Here is a 17,251-nt window from a genome sequence, read left to right as displayed (position 1 = left end):
TCCCATTCAAGCTGTTTGACTATACTAAGATATAAAAAGCGATAGGTGAACGCAGCGTTTCAGTGCACGCACCATTATTGTAGAATCTACTCCTGACATACCCACGCCAGGAAACTGAACTCAGGTTATTCAAAAGGAACCTGGAGACACAGGGCCTGATTTAGATATTGGCGGACGGGTTACTCCCTCCCATAGGATATAATGGGGTTTATATTCCGCCGAAATATCAGTCCCAATATATTCTATGGGATTTATATTTTGGCGGACAGGTTAGTTATTTAAATAAGCTTATCAATATTAACACCTCTTTTAACTCCCATAATTGACTGCTCAACGTTTCACTTAGCGCCAAGAAACCTTTGCTGAACACGTGCTTTAGTAAGTTGATTTAATATGAGGGTGGAAGGTATGAGTGAGCAATTTGTTGTCACTTCAGAGGTATATGTGATGTACATGAGAAAAGAAAGTATAATCCCTCCGTTCCGCATTGAGTTCTCTCTGGGGATCATGTATGTCCAAGTCCTCCATTATCGTTTTTATGCCTTTTTGAGTTTTGTAGAGAAAGATTATTTAGACTGTGTTATGCAGTTCCCTTACCTATCACTTCATGCACCCCACACCAAGTTGAAAACACCTGGGATTATTATGTCACCTACAAATAAGGGGGCGCTCACTGTTCCTGAGCAAGTTGAGAAAGAAGAATCTAAGTTATTAATAAGTTTATATGCTAAAGTAACCCTTCAGGGGACCCGTAGGGCATTGCAGTGCCAGTCCGACGAGGAGCATCTGCCCTATGATGAAGCATGACATGCTTTGGGATGTGTGAGGGCAACAAGAAACAGTCTTTGTTGACTGTCCTGTATAAACTTATTAATTACCTAGATTCTTCTTTCTCAACTTTATCAGGAACAGTGACCCCCCCCTACCCTCCCCCCCCCCTTGTTTGTAGAATGCATACACTTGGAGCACGGGCACTGGACCTTCATCAGCTCCTGGTCCCCCCTCTTTCTCTTTGTGATTATATTATTATGTCACCTTCTGCAGAACCTGCTAAAGTGTTAAATTTTTTTTACTAGAAATCCATCTTGCCCTGCACTGGTGGCAAAGACAGTTGCTTCTGTAATTTTTCTGTTTTGAATGTTTCTTGTTACAATCATATCCCTTCGTTTCCTGCCATTTTGCTGTTCTTAGGTGTAACCCCTAATGATCAATGGAAAGCGATGGCTAAACGGTTGAGCTTTGTCAGTGATAATGACTTAAAATCTTCTGTGTAGTGCTTATGTTTAAGGTAGTGCTCATCTTGCCTTTTTAGGTGTGCTTCTTGTAAAGTTATCATGTCATAGCGTTCTTGAACCAAACATCGCCACACTCTAATTCTCTCGTTATTCTTTCCCAACACATAAATAGTGTACTCCGCTTTCTGCCAGACGCGTACTATCTCTCCTACCAGTTAGTTGCATTGCGATCTAGAGGTGGCCTGGCCAGTTGGGCGTAGCGACTCTGAGGAATGCCAGAAGAGGCGTAGGTTGGAGAGAAGCCTTGTGTAAGTCATTCACACTAAGGAATTGCTCCTTTCATGTGTTCATCCATGCTGCCTCTTGGTAGCTTCTAGGTTTAAGCCCCATTTATCTAAGTCTACATTAATGGTACATCCCGACTCTGAAACACGAGCCGCACCCAGATTTGCACTTTATTTCAGGTCTTCGGTAAGACAGGTTCACCGCTGTGCACTGACTAAAGTCTACCTTTTAAGGAAAAGTAGCATTATGTGCTTTAATTGCCTTTGGAACTCTCATTGATTACTGAATCCACATATGAGCACTTCTGTATTTCCTTTTGCAATTGTAAGGTGAGTAATGTGCCTTCTTGCCTTACTTAAGACATACCTACAGCAACTTCATGTTTGTGCGTGGTGGCCTGTGGTGAGGTGCTTGAGATAGCCTGGGCATTTCTTTCTCAAAGTATTTCCTCAAGCTGCTCTGGTTATCAGTAGCTGGGCAAAGGAGGGTAGGTATTCCAGGATTAGCTTTTGTTTATCTCCTCAGGATAGATGCAGAGATTGTTGCTTCACATTTATGTTTTGCACTTTTTCATGGAAAATGGTTGTAGGGAGTCACTGTGAACATGGCCAGCAAGTAGTCTGATGATCTCCTAGGCGCTGTCATCAGGGTAGAAGAAGAAGTGGGTTAGTGTTTCTCTACAGAGAGTGCATATTCTCTGATTCCAGACTTTGTCTGATCAGCCTTTGGTGAGGGCGCCAATTCGAAGGTACCCTACTCTTAGGTCTGTATATTTGTGACCCTAAGTGAGGGATGAGATTGGCCATCTCTGTGATATAGTCTTCACTGCTGGTGTACTCACAGAGGCAATAAAAATGCACCTTTTTGTAACTTGAGGAAAAGAACGATATGAAATGTCTCAGGGGCTGTCTAGATATCCCACTTCATACGATGCCTGCACAAACTAGCAATAGGGAAATGTAGGTCTGAGCAGGGTATCTATGCCCGATTTCCAAAAAAAAAGATAAACATACATGGAATAAATTTAAATGGAACTCTGAGAGTCAATTGCATTCCTGAAAATCTGGCATTGATCCAGTGCTCGTGCACTTACATTGGGCATCCCTGCGCCTGCCCTATGTGATCCTAGTGTGGGGAGGGTGGCAAGTAGATGTTGGAAAAAGTAGTGGCTCGGGAACGGACTGCGAGCTGGATTCTGTTGGTAAATTGAAGGGAACTCTAGCAAAAGGATGAAGTTAACTAACCCTTTTACTGCAGTTACAACATTTAGGGGAATAGTGACAGCCCTGCTTTAAATTAGTGCGGCAAGTGGAGTGCTAAAATGTGTGGTAAACATGCTTAAGTACAGCGTCATTGTTGCAGCACGTCTCAGCACACATTTTAGCACTGAACTCTGGTAGGTTGCACTTCCAACCAATATTAACAACTGCAAAATATGATGTCACTGGCAAAGCACTTAATCTTTTAGTACTAACTGTGCCATTGAGATTGGAAAGCGTTCAGTAATTGATTTGAAGTGGTGGTTTACTTAGGTGGTATTTTAGTCAATTAGGTGTAATTGGAAAACCTTTTATCTAGAGGATGTACTGCATGGGATGTTATATCGTATGGGCAAACCATAACATATCTGGCATTGCAGCATATGTTTTAACATAGCTTTCTTGCTTCTTTGTATATGTCCAGGATTATTGTTTTGAAATATATTTTTGGGGAAAATAATATCAGTGCGGTTGTTTGCGCTATGAATAATAGGATTTACCGAATTATTTGCAGCCAGGCGGTTATGTTTGTTAAACTACTGTTGTGTAAATTTGCACATAAATGCATTTTAATGGGGCTGTGATTAATTGGTGTTTACTCTCTGTTTTGATAGGTCCGTCATACAGTTCTTTTGTTTGTATATAACTAGATTTCATATTTGTACTACTGCTTTTTATTCGTTTGCGATGTTTGTATTTTGATGATTTTAAATAATCAAATAATAAATATCTATTATTATTATTATTAGTGCTTCTTTGTAAATTACCCGGCCGTGTTTAGTACTCTCCCCTTGGTTTTCAGGTCTCGGCCTGACGTAAGCAGCGCATGCGCTGCTCTCGTCTTACGAGGCTTCTTGGAATCGATACGATTTCAGAAGCCTCGTCCCAGCTCCGCCTTCAGCTTTCATTCATGCGCTTCGTTTGGCGTCACAAATTATGCCAAAGGCAGTGCAATGATTGCACCAAAGGAATGTCAATCCCTCCTTGTTGCCACCCTGTCTCCTTTTAGCCCCGCCCACCAGGATTGGATCGTTTGCGAGTGGATTTACACTCTTTCCTTTAAAGGACTCAAAGCACTCTTTTTTCTCATTTGCAGCGCTGTCCACACGCTTGTAATGGCCGCTCGGACATCCTCTCCTGCTTCAGCCCCCCACCCTCGCAAAATGTTTCTCTTTTCTTTCTGCCCTTAGGTATTTCCACCCTTTCTTTATGGTGTTTAGCTTTTTAAAGCAATCTATTCATACATTCATTTGCGCATTATGATGAGCTGACGAGTATATTTCATGTGAGGCGGGGTTGGACTACAGAGGTATGCTTGAATGGTCCTAGTTAAGGATGGAATGTATATTTGTAATACATGTTCTGGTTTGCGGACATGAACCCAGTGGTCTTCGGGGTAGTTAGCCAGGCCATTGAAGAAACGTTGGCTCTCGTCACACAAGGAGTGCAGCGTCATCTTAGATCTTGCACGGCAAGGATACAATGAGCCCCAGTGGGACACTCACCGCTTAGAGGTGATGCAGACACACCACAGAATGAACACAAGTGCCTGTTGTGTACCTCGCATGTGCGTCTGTTGTGACTCAACGCTTGTGCCCTGGTGCTGTGCACACGAAGGCAGGGCCGCGGCAAGCAGGGCTGCGGGAACAGAGGCGCCTGTAGGGTACTCGGTCTTTGTGTGTCGGGTATCAGTAGCTCAGTATGAGATGATGCCACTAACCTCGGAAGATCGTCAGCAGGAACAATGACACGCAGAAAGGCCTCTCTATTCCCCTGAGCGCAACTCCACATAGAGTGCATCAAACACTACCATGTGCAGATCAACCCTGGGGAAAGGGGAAGTGGATAAAACAATAAACACTGCAGACCAAACGGCTCCTTCTAGTCCTGCTTCTCTCTTCAGAAATCTAACGTGCAGTAAGACGCGTAGGGGTTCCTTGAAGGTAACTAGATGCACAAAACGAGATAAGAAGCAAGGGATTAGGAGGAGACAGAACAGGAACCAATCACACCTGACCGTTCTTAGGTAAACACTCCCTACTCACAAATGAAACACTGCAGTCCCCCAGTTGAAGGCAAGAGGTATTCTTTGGAAAGAAAATCCTGCCGCCCCTAACCATGGGGGTTTAAGAAGAAGTACAAGGAGCCAGGAGAGTCAATGAAATCAGTAACGACCATAAACAAATAACTGCTGTTTCATCACAGCATCGGTGTAAGGAGGTAGAACCAAAATCAGCAAAGGCAAAAAAAAACAAGAACACAAAAGGGAGTTCCCAAGAAAAGCGCTCCTGCGCTACTTCTCCTTGGGCACACCTAAATACCTGTGTCAGTCGCGTGTTGCAAGGCGTCTTGGAATTGCAGCTAGAAGTAACCACGTCCCTTCCAGCAGCTCACCAGTACTCGTACTTGGGACCCTCGCGCTGCGAGGGAAGTGAAGGGGAGAAATAAGAAGCGTCCGTCGGTAGCCAATGGGAGGTGGTACCTCGGCAATCCAGCGGGGATTACCTTCCGCTCTGCCGAGCTCCGTGACAAAAGCACACTGGGTGGTAGCAAGGAGTATTGGTACACAGAGCCTCAGCGATTCAGCGGGGAGTAACCTTCCGCTCTGCCGTGCTCCGCGACAAAGGCACTCTGGGCGGTTGGCAAGAAGAAATGGTACACGGAGCCTCGGCAATCCAGCGGGGATTACTTTCCGCTCTGCCGAGCTCTGGAAAGTACGGAAAGTTTGTCATGCCCCGAGCCTCTGCAGAGGATGGGCTTTCTAGCCTCTGCGAGGGCAGCAATGCCGGAGTCTGCTTCCGGTGCGCCGAGAACAAGGCTGCTGGGAGTTGTAGTGTCCTGCGCTCCGTGTGCCCCCCAGTGGTCGAACACCCATCATGCCTCCACAACCATGCACTCGCTTGGCAGCCATAGAAGGGGGATGCGTGTTCAGCACTCCCCGCCCTTGCACGCTGCCCGCGATCGCCACATTGTGTACATTATCATGACCCTCTGTTGAGCAGCAGCTCAGTGATGTATTTAACGATTGGAGGAGATGAGACCCCCTGATGGACACACACACTCGCTGTGCATCACACTGCACACAGGCGCACGCCTCCACAGATGTGAAAGTGGAGGACTGCGCAGCAGGGTGTGCGGTGCCAACGATGTCAACAACGCAGCTGATGCGAGGTGCAGGCCGGGACATGAGCACCGCTCAGCTCTGGGCCTGCAGAGGCCTGTGGAGATGTTACAATCCCCACAGATGTGTCTCTGTTGGCACGGCCCCATGGATACTCCCGAGGCAGCTGCTGGCAGATGCCAGGCGCGCGCTGGCAAAAATAACAGGCATCCATCTTCAAGCAGCCAGAAGGCTAACGCCAGGTGTGCCAGGACAGCTTGGGCACAGAAGGCAATGCTCCAATTACCAACCCACAATACTAATGTTGGGGTCACAGTTCTTACTTTATGAATAGTCGTCCATATCTGGGAAACAGAGTTCCTCCCCATGACCTCCAAATACCAGACCTTTCACCCCGTAATACTGGCTGTAAACTTCAAGCACTGACACACTGGTAAAAGACACAGACAGGAAGGAGGGGTGTGGCCAGTGCTTAATTTACACACAAACACGTGCTGGCCCCCAAAATGTGTCTGAAGAGGTGGTGTGAGCAGAAGGGAAGGCAGGCCTCCGATCACCTCTTCCAGATGCCCCCCCCCGTACAGTTGAGGCCCAGAGAGAGCAGTCATGTCTAGTTCATAGAAACAGAAAAAGGATCCCCTGCACCGTGAAATGATTAAGGTATTGGTCGCCATTCGATTTCTACACACAGAATAGTAGAACACGTGTTATTACCAATTGTCTTTCTATGCATTTCTGCCTTCCAAATGTAAGACATTATGTAAAAAATACCTTCTAAGTCACATGCTAGTATTGGTACCCACAATTTCAGAGATGTGCAAATAACTACTGCTTCTAAACTCCATATCTTGTTCCCATTTTGGAAATACATAGGCTTCCTTGATACCTATCTTTCACTCTTCATATTTACCAAATGAATTGCTCTATACCCGGTACACAATGAAAAACCATTGCAAGGTGCAGCTCAGTTATTGGCTCTGGGTACCTCGGTTCTTGGTGAACCTACACGCCTTATATATCCCCCAACCAGAAGCGTACAGCGAAAGTAACAGTATAGTGCTTTTAAAAATCTGCCATAGTTAGAAGAAGGTACAGGTGGAAATGTAGACACAAATGGTTATTTTTTTCCACTCAGTTTCAGTATTTATTTATTTCCACTGTTACTTTCTATAGGAAAGCCATGAAGGAGCTACACAAGTGACCCCTAGTTGAATTCAGAATTGTGTCCACGTTTCAGAAATATATATCTTTCCGGGGATCCTTTATTGGTTTCACACCCATTTCTACCACTAACCGGAAGGAGGTCAAAAGCCCCAAAAATAGTAAAAATAGGCTATGTCCCAGTAAAATGCGAATACTGTGTATAAAAATATGGTTTTCATACAAAGGTTTGCCTGTTCCTGAAAGCTGTGAAGGTGGTGATTTTAATACCACAAACACTTCATTGATACCGTTTGTAGGGAAAAAAATAGGCGCTTTCTACTGCAGCACTTTTCCCCATTTTCCTGAAAAAACCCAAAATGTACCTGTAATTTGGCTACTTTCTCAGTCTCCTCCAGGGGAATCCACAAACCCTGGGTACCTTTAGAATCCTCAGGATGTTGGGAAAAAAGGAAGCAAAGTTGGTGAGGATACCATATGGGGACAAAATGTTATGGAGGACCTAAGCGCTAACTACCCTAAATAGCCAAAATAAGGCTTAGCACGGAGGAAAGGCCTCGCAGCAAAGGGGGTAAGCTCCGTGGGATAATTTACAAGTAAAAGAGGTTTGTTAAATGGGAGATTGCACAATGAATCTAATTGACAGTGTCCTGTAGTGCGTCTGCACTAATCATTTACCAAAATCTAACGTAAATATGAGGGCAATAGTCTATTTTACCTGCAAACGAGGCGGTGCTTAATTTGAGCTGGTGGTTCCCAGTGCTCAGCACCAGCACTTAATTGACAACACCGTGCTCATGACAGTCTGCCACAATGTGGCACTGTCTCACTAATTTATAGATGACCACAACAACAGTTAATGATTAATTACATATACATTAAAAACAACTATTACCTGTTGCCCAGGCGTTTCTTATAGCTTTGGAGGCCTGGAATAGTGAAAATTGTCACACTTGTAGGAGTGTGATGGTTAGTAGTTGAATTCTTACCATGACTGGCAGCATGGCAAGGGCAAAGTGTGCTGCAAGCTGCAGTAGCCTCCTGACGAGAGCCTTATTTTGCAAATTAAGCACTGAAACGAGGTAATAAGATTCCGATATCAGTTCTGATTGCCTGTCTGCTAGCTGTCTGATTGGCAATAACTGGAGGCGCGCAAGAGCAGCAGGCTTTGGTGTGGGTTACTGCTGCTCAGCCACTCCGGATTTCAGCAGCAGGTCTAGTAGACACTCAGGAGACTGAAAACATCCACACTGCCACCTGCCCCTCTTTCTAGCAGCTAGGCGCATTGCCTGAGAAATTCAAGGGTGGCTGGAGGAGGGCTGGAAAGACACCCGGGTGATGGAGGTGAGGGATTTTCGAGGAGCGGTGTTTTATTATAGGAGAGGCAGAAGTGAATTGGACCTGGTTTGGGAGGAGAGTACCGGGTTCCACTGGAGGAAGAGTGCCGGAAAAGCAATGGCTGCTGCCTTCCTTCGTCGCTTGCTGTTTTCTGACTAAGGAGAGACAAACATGCTTTAAATTTTTTGTGCATAGAAGCGTGACTAGAGCATGGAAAAACCCATTCAACATCACTAACCTGATTTGCAAGGTCAAGGTCTGTACATTTTCCTGTGCTGAGATAACAGCCAACGATTACAGAAACTCCACCACCTGCAGTAAAATGTCTGAAGTCCAGACACAGAGGGGAAAGGAAGTGAGTGTTTCAGGGGGAGTGAGCCCTTCATCTTTGGTGAACACTCACAAATTTACATTTCTGTGGATAGTGACCAACATTTTCGGTGCCTTTCCCACTCTTCAGTTCAGGAGATACATATGGCTTAGCTCGCACTGCACGTAATATACAAATGTAATTATTCTATAAAATATCTAGTCTATAACAAACCTAACACACTTGTTGACCATATTTCTGAAATCCACACCATCCAAGAAAAGGGCAGAAGGCAGTCAGTCTTGTGAATTGAAAAGCATATGAAAAGTAGTACACGAAGCAAATAGCATTGTTTTTGACAGGTTATATTAGCAATGACGGCTCAGTCGATACTGGCAACGGGTGCCCTTTGTGGCGGATGATGCATAGACTCACAAAGGGCACCCAGATTCTTCATCGGGTCATTCATTCATTCCCAACCATGTCATATATTGAGCTGCAGCTAATATTTCTTAAATGCATCGTTTTAAATCGCACTGTAGTCATGTCATGGTCTTTGATACTGCGTTAATGTAATTTGTTAATGTAGAAACACGTGTGTGTGATCTGTGCAAGGAACAAAATAAAAACATCAGTAGTAGTCTGGAGACTAACAATGAAAAGCAAAATTAAAGATGTGAAAATTAAGGCTACATTATGAAGAAATGAATTTGAAAAAAATTGAAGCGAAGGTCAATGCATCTTTTGTATTTCTTTATTTTGCACAATAATAAAGATTTTTTTTGGCGATGTCAGCATTGGAGGTTTAGAGTTGAATTTAGGTGTAAGATAACAATACACAGTACAACATAATAGAATTTATAGAGCGTGCGGCTACTTGCGGGTTTATGGTGCACTGAGGATTGATACAAACTCAATGCGGGGTGCCTAGTTATCGAACAGGTATGTTTTAAGGAGTTTACGGAAGACTGATAACACAGGGGGCGAAACGGAGGGCTGAAGGCATAGAGTTCCAAAGTTAACAGTTAAGTAGGAAAAAAATGGCTTCCTCTATTTGCCTTACTAATCCTTGGGACATAGAAAACTTTTTGTCCATTTGAGTAAAGTGCTCTCTTCTGCTGATAAAGGAGTAGTCTTTTTCTCAAATAGCCGGGGCCTTTATGCTGGTATGCTCTGTAGGCAAGTGTTAGGGCTTTGAATTTAATATGACTAACTATGGGCATCCAGAAGGTCTGTGCAGGGAAGCTGTAACTGAACCATGAGCTGGTAACTTCAGAATCAGCCGGGCCGCTGTATTCTGAATAATCTGCAAGCTGTGAAGCAGGTAGGATGGTAAGCCTAAATAGCGGCCAATTGCATACTCTAGTTTGGACATTGGCAGAGCATGAATGACAGATTTATGGCTCTCCCCTGAGATCAAGTGGATCATTTTCCTAACCGATTTCAATGTGAAAAAACAGCTGGCCAAAACAGATCTAACCTGAGGTTCAAAGGATAGATTGGGGTAAAATTTTACCCCAAGGTTTCTTATCACTGCTGCAGGAGAGGTAGGGGAGCTAAACTCCGCGGGCCACCAGTTGGAGGCGTTTGTATGACGAGCAGTGGCAAAAAAAAAGAATCTGTTTTTATCAGAGTTTAACTTGAGGCAGCTCGTATTCATTCACCAACGGCCCTCATGCATCCCTTGAACGCTGTCAATGTACCCACCTCCATCTCATTGAATGAGAGCATCAACTCCGTGCCGTCTGCATAAGAAATAATCCTTATGCCCTAAGACTCCACTAGCTTAGCTAAAGGGGCTAAGTAAATATTTAAAAACATTGAGCTCAGGGCAGAGCCCTCAGGTACCCCACAATCAAGTGGGTTAGCTGTGGATGTAAAGGGAGGGAGAATGAACCTCAACCAAGCCCAAGCAAGACCTTGGATGCCCATATCCTATAATCTATCGAGGAGAATAGAGTGGGAGACCGTATTGAAGGCCGCCGACAAATCAAGAAGGACAACCATTGCTACCAAACCCTGATAAAGATTGACCATAATTAATTCAGCAACTTCTAAAAGAGCAGATTCCATGCTATAGCCTGCACAGAATCCCAACTGGGTATCATGGCACAGGTTATTATTTGGCAAGATGCTGAAGATTTGTTGATTGACCCACTTCTCTAACATTTTAACAATGGCTGGAAGCAGGGCGATTGCTAAAAATGACTATGCATCCTGAGGTCAGCATTAGCTTTCTTCAGGAGAGGTAAAAGCAAAGCCTGCTTCCAAGAAAAGGTGAAGACTTGTTTGAGGCATGTTTTGGAGTTATGTTAAAATTTTGAATTGGGTTAGGTTGGAGATTTTGATAAGGGCATGGGTTGTGTTAGTTTAGGTTTGAGGTTTTAGTAAGAGATGTGGGTTGGGTTAGGTTTGAGGCTTCGGTAAGGAGTACGGTTAACTGTTAGATTTGCGATATTGTTAAGGGCATGGGCTGGGTTAATTTTTAGGTTTTGATAAGGAGCATGGGTTGCGATAGGTTTGAAGTTTTGGTAAGGGGTATGGGATAGGGTTAGGTTTGAGATTTTGGTAACGGCATGGGTTGAGTTAGGTTTGAGGTTTGGGTAAGGGGGTATGGTTTAGGGATTGGCCAGGGTAATGGCGAGAGGTAAGGGCACAGGTCAGCGTGTATCTTGGGGTTTGGGCTATGTTAAGAGTTAGGGTTTCAGATAAGGTGACGGTAAGTGTACGTCTTGGGGGGGTTAGAGTTAGGGTAGTGTTAGGGATTTTCTTCATTCTGACATTCTTCTGAATTGTATCTATATACGGGTCAGTACAATATACGATGCACTTTTGTTCATAATCACGTCATTATAAATTTACTTTGCATTCTTCACATACATCCAAATAGGTTAGCTGAAAAAATCTTTTATTATACTTTTGCGTGCATGATGAAAAAGTATGATTAAAAGTAATTGTTCTTTTTCAGAACTGCCAAAATGCTCTGAAGCTTTTTACTGAAGCGCGTGTTGAGACAAGAGGATTCCAGATAAGAAGCTGTGGACAAAGAAGAGCGGAGTCTGTGCCAATGCAGCAACACAGAAGGCAACCAGAGCTAGTGGAAGGATACCTTCCTGTGTTTGTTTTTCCGACAGAACTTCTATTCTACGCAGATGACCAGTCAACGCAAAAGCAGGTCTTGACGTTGTACAACCCCTATGAGTTTGCCTTAAAATTCAAAGGTCAGTATTTATTTCTGGCTGTTAATCGAACTGCACTAAGTGTTTTGCTGTGTGCTGTTTTCTCCTCTGCTCACAGAGCTGTTCAAGTGACAGGCTTTTTAATATGTGTTTATATTAGGAAATATTCTCTTAAAACTGTGTCTAGCGATCATAACTTGATGTTATGCAAGCTTGAAACAGTTTACGCATTGTGGGCTTATGCTGACAAAGATGCAGAGCTTGTGAGTGACCTCACATATAGTACCAAGCACTCAGTTCGTAGACTTCTAATCGCAGCCCTCAGGCATCCTGGGCTCCCTGGGTGTCAGGGAAATAGTATGGTAACTATATCACTGACGGATACTCTGAGATGAAACCTGGGAGCTAAATTCCAAGAGTGGAAATCCCGTTCCTCCATGCAGTAGTGCACCAACAGCAAAAATAAACAGGGGCGAGTACCACAAATCAAGATGTGTCTATATAAGAAATACTACTAAGACTCAAAAAGTCATCTAGAAGCTGATATGAAAGGTGAAGAAGTGATGCATTGTATATTTCTTCTCTTGTTATCCTGGAGTGCAGAGAGATATGGAGGTTGCCACCATCATTGGTTGCTAGTGAATCATCTTGTGGCTGTGTAAAGGTTTGGCTTCCTTTCATGTTCACTATATTGAGCATGCTAAGCTTCGTGATGGATATTTTTGGATACTGAGCTTTCTGTTGTATTATGTTCTCTTGGTAGGAGTTCTGTTCTCACGGCGGCCAGAAAGGGTGGGAGCAATCAATCAAACAATCAATCAATCAAGACATTTGTAGAGCGCACTACTCACTCGTGAGGGTCTCAAGGCGCTGGGAGGGGAGGGGGGCTGCTACTGCTCTAATAGCCAGGTCTTGAGGAGCCTCCTGAAGGTTAGTAGGTCCTGGGTCTGCCGTAGGAGGATGGGGAGGGTGTTCCAGGTCTTGGTGGCGAGGTGGGCGAATTATCTGCTGCCGGTGGTCATTCTTCAGATGTGGGGGACAGTGGCGAGTGGAGCGGAGCTGTCGGTTCGGGGTGTAGAAGGTGAGTCGTCTGTTGAGGTATGCCGGTCCGGTGTTGTGGAGCGCCTTGTGTGTGTGGGTGAGGAGCTTGAAGGTGATTCTCTTGTTGACGAGAAGCCAGTGCAGGTCTTTCAGGTGTGGTGTGATGTGGCCGTGGCGAGGGATGTCGAAGATCAGGCATGCGGAGGCGTTCTGTATGCGTTGTAGTCGTTTCAGGAGTTTGTCTGAGGCTCCTGCGTAGAGGGCGTTTCCGTAGTCCAGCCTGCTGCTGACGAGGGCCTGGGTGACCGTTCTTCTTGTTTCGGTGGAGATCCACCTGTATATCTTGCGGAGCATGCAGAGAGTGTTGAAGCAGGAGGACAAGACGACGTTGACTTGCTTGGTCATGGAGAGCGTTGAGTCGAGGATAAATCCCAGGTTGCGTGCGTGGTCGGTGGGTGTAGGTGCTGTTCCCAGGGCGGACGGCCACCAGGAGTCGTCCCAGGCTGAGGGGGCGGATCCGAGGATGAGGACCTCTGTCTTGTCTGAGTTCAGCTTCAGACAGCTGTTCTTCATCCACTCGGCGACGGCTTTCATTCCTTCGTGGAGGTTGGTTTTGGCGGTGAGGGGATCCTTGGTGAGGGAGAGGATCAGCTGGGTGTTGTCGGCGTAGGAGATGATGTTGAGGTCGTGCAGTCGGGCAACGTGGGTGAGCGGTGCCATGTAGACTTTGAATAATGTCGGGCTGAGGGATGATCCTTGGGGTACGCCGCAGATGAACTCAGAGGCTTCGGAGCGGAAAGGGGGGAAGCGGACGGTCTGGGTTCTGCCGGAGAGGAAGGAGGTGGTCCAATCCAGAGCCTTGTCTCGGATCCCTGCGTTGTGGAGGCATGTGCGTAGGGTGCGGTGGCAGACAGTGTCAGGCAGATATGTCCAGGAGGATGAGGGCCGCTGTTTCGCCTTTGTCCAGTAGGGCCCTGATGTCATCAGTGACGGCTATGAGGGCAGTCTTGGTGCTGTGGTTGCGGAGGAACCCGGACTGGGACGGGTCCAGGATGTTGTTCTCCTCGAGGTAGCGGTCAGCTGTCTGTTGACGGTCTTCTCGATGACCTTCGTGGGGAACGGGAGCAGGGAGATGGGCCGGAAGTTCTTGAGGTCCCTGGGATCCGCCTTGGGTTTCTTGAGTAAGGCGTTGATCTCGGCGTGCTTCTAGCTCTCCGGGAAGGTCTCGAAGGAGATGTTGATGGCCTTGCGGAGATGGGGTGCGATGGTGGCGCTAGCTTTGATGTAGATGTGGTGTGGGCATGGGTCTGACGGGGAGACGGAGTGGATTGTGTTCATGATTTTGATGGTGTAGTCGTCTTTTATGTTGGTCCAGGTGAGCAGGGGATTGATGTGGGTGGTGGCCGCGGGGTCTGCGGTGTCGGTGGTTGTTGGGGCGGTCAGGTCGTTAAAGCTGTCGTGGATGTCTGCGATCTTGTGATGGAATAAGGTGGCAAGGGAGTCGCACAGGTCTTGGGATGGTGGGATGTCGTTGGTGTTGGAGCTGGGGTTGGAGAGTTCCTTCACGATGTTGAAGAGCTCTTTGCTGTTGTGCGTGTTGTTGTTGAGTCGGTCCTTGAAGGAGGCCCTTTTGGGGGATCTGATGAGATGATGGTGTCTACGGATGGTGTTCTTGTGGACTGCGTAGCTGTCTGGTGTCTGTTTGCAGTGCCATTTCTTCTCTAGTGTGCGGCAGGTTTGCTTGGAGGCCTGGAGGTCCGCGGTGAACCAGCTGGCTTTCTTGTTAGTGTGCCTGTTGGAGGGTTTCTTGATCGGGGCGAGAGTGTCGGCGCAGTTGTCGATCCAACTCCAGAGGTTGCGGGTGTCGGGGTCGGCGGGGTCGGCAGGTGGGCTTTGGGCGAGGGTGGTGTTTAGCTGGTCTTCAGTGATTTTGCTCCAGCTGCGGTGGGGGATCTGTTGAGTGCGGTGGTGCGTGGTGGGTTTCTGGAAGGTGAAGTGGATGCAGCGATGGTCGGTCCAGTGGAGTTCGGTGGTGTGGCTGAAGGTGACGTGGGGGCTTGCGGAGAAGATGGGATCAAGCGTGTGGCCGGCGGACTGGGTGGACGTTGTGACGAGCTATCTGAGTCCGAGGTTGGCGAGGTTGGCAATCATGGTGGTGGTGGTGGTGGAGTTGGTGTCGTTGTTGTTCACCACGTTATGTGATTAGCCTGATAATAAAGTCTGTTGAAATTCATTTTGTCTATTGGAGGAAGACTTCGCTGCATTTTGGTGATGAGAATAAGATCTTTCATCAGTGTGTGGAGAGTAGAGGATGTGTGTGCTTTTGGTGACGTCACAGTGTTTGGGTAGTCACCAATTCTGGGAGATGACTAGTTAGATTTGTGTCTGCATGTTTGTGCTTGTGCCTAAGCAGGATCATGTGGCTTAGTTAGGGTTAGCCTTCCATTTAAATTGTACTGAACATGCTCTACTTAATTATAATCATCTTCACATTCTACATTCTGATAATATGTATGTGCTGTTGTGCTGGTGAGAGTACGAGGAGGCCAGGCAGAAGCACCCCGTTAGTCTGGGCACAGCCTGATAATTGTTTAACTTGATGCTGTGTCTTGGGGGAGTAGTTTACTTCATAGCTACCATTAGAAAGAGGGTGAGGTTAGGAAAGTTGAGGTCTGACATTGAACTAGAACCTGAGAGACGGGAAGAGACACACTGGGACATGTTAAATACAGAGGAAGATGCACACTGGGTGAATTGGTCAGTAGGCTGAAGGCCAACTCTGGCATCTCAGAGCATCTTAATCTCCATTAACATTAGAGTTACCCAGGACATCACAGGTTACTGTGGAGCCAAACTGGAGGAGAATATCCCATGCTCTGACAACTCCGAATGAAAGCATTCTTACTAGACAGATTTGTATTTTTTTCTGAGACATATCCTGCAGGTTACAGCATACACTCAGGCCTCTGGAACAGGGTTTTAGGTCTCGCCTAGCGCAGTGTGCATACGCTGCTCTAAGCAGAGGACCTCTTGGAATCACTCCAGCTTCCAAGAGACTTCTCCGTGTGGGTCGGCTTCCTCCCACACATTCCATTGGCCTTTGCGTGTTGCTTTCAAAAATTGAAAGCCCACAATTGGCCAAAGGCGGGATCATGTCCCCCCTTCTATCTAAATGTTGACTCCCATGGTTCTCGGGAGCGAGCAGCAGCGCGGCCGGGTGCCAGCTGCATACCTAACATTCCTTGCAGTACAAGCGCACCACTCGCGGTCTTGTCCTATAAGTCAGGCCCAGAAGTAGCCTCTGTACCTATAGGACTGGCTCTGGTGCTCCTCTGAATTGCCCCCGTGTGTACGTCTGGCCAAGGTGCAGCTTTAGCTGTAGGACTTGCACAGGAGCAGTTCTGCATCTCCACAGTAACTGTACGTCTGGTCCAGGATCAGCTTCTAGTCTTCACTCTTCCTATAAGTCCAGCCCAGGAGGTGCGCTCTTTGACTGTGGCTCTGGCTCGGAAGCAGCTCTCAGTCTCACTCTTTGCGCATTGAGCTCGGCCCCACAGGCATCCTCTGGGCTGAGCACCTGAGCAGGTCCCACGGGCTCCCCGTCCCCTCCGGTGCAAGCAGAGACCGCCATATTGATTGAGAGCTCTCGCTGAAAAGCCATGTGTGTGCACTCCAAGCAGAGCCGAGCGCAGCATCAGAGGGGACGAAGCGCAGGCCTCCGCCATCAATCTTCACACCCAGCATTCATAGAGCCTCTATGGCTTACGTGCGGGTGTGTTATCAGCTGCTTTCATTCAACACGCAGTGTCTTGAGTGTGCGATAAAAGCTGTTTAATAAAACTTATACTGCTTCTTATCTTCATCCGTGTCAAAAGTCATGATGCCGCTGGGGGTTAAAGGGCATGTGGTGTCACTTCTGTTACACCAAAGATTTTAAAAACTGACTGCATGATCAAAAATAATATATATTATTATTTTGGATTTTTCCTTTTCATCCGATTAATGTTTTATACAAAGAGCACCTTTGCCAGGGTTGATATGAATGGTGAACAGCGCGTCTTTCCTATGAGCACCTTGGTAGTTAATGTAGTGACGTGCAAAGAGACGACCCCTACTGTGTGTGCACTTTAGTTGTGCAAATGTTACTCAAGAAATATGCATCGCAATTTAGAGAGCTCACTGTGTATTCAAAGGAAGTGTTTCTTCTAGCTTTCCTTGCAGAGACCTGGGTTGTTCTACGGATTCCTGTTCCTAAAACTGACCGGTCCTTCTACCAGGCCCCTTGTTTGATTTCCGTGCTGCAGCGCAGGGGTCGCTCTGTT

General features: G+C 46.4%; 1 protein-coding gene across 3 annotated transcripts in view; it reads left to right on the top strand.

Annotated features, from left to right (window-relative positions):
- MOSPD1 (motile sperm domain containing 1) overlaps window positions 1-17,251 on the top strand; it is a 216,160-nt gene that overhangs the window by 77,637 nt on the left and 121,272 nt on the right. For all 3 annotated transcript variants that reach the window (XM_085607919.1, XM_085607920.1, XM_085607921.1), the window contains exon 2: window positions 11,678-11,930. In XM_085607919.1, the coding sequence (XP_085464045.1) occupies window positions 11,777-11,930 (154 nt within the window). In that variant the 5' untranslated portion in view covers window positions 11,678-11,776. The remainder of the gene's footprint in view (window positions 1-11,677; window positions 11,931-17,251) is intronic.

Source organism: Triturus cristatus, chromosome 5_2 (assembly GCF_964204655.1).
Source record: "Triturus cristatus chromosome 5_2, aTriCri1.1, whole genome shotgun sequence".
Lineage (NCBI taxonomy): Eukaryota > Metazoa > Chordata > Amphibia > Caudata > Salamandridae > Triturus > Triturus cristatus.
The sequence above is the reverse complement of the archived record's forward strand: the minus strand, read 5'-3'. Positions and strand labels throughout refer to the sequence as shown.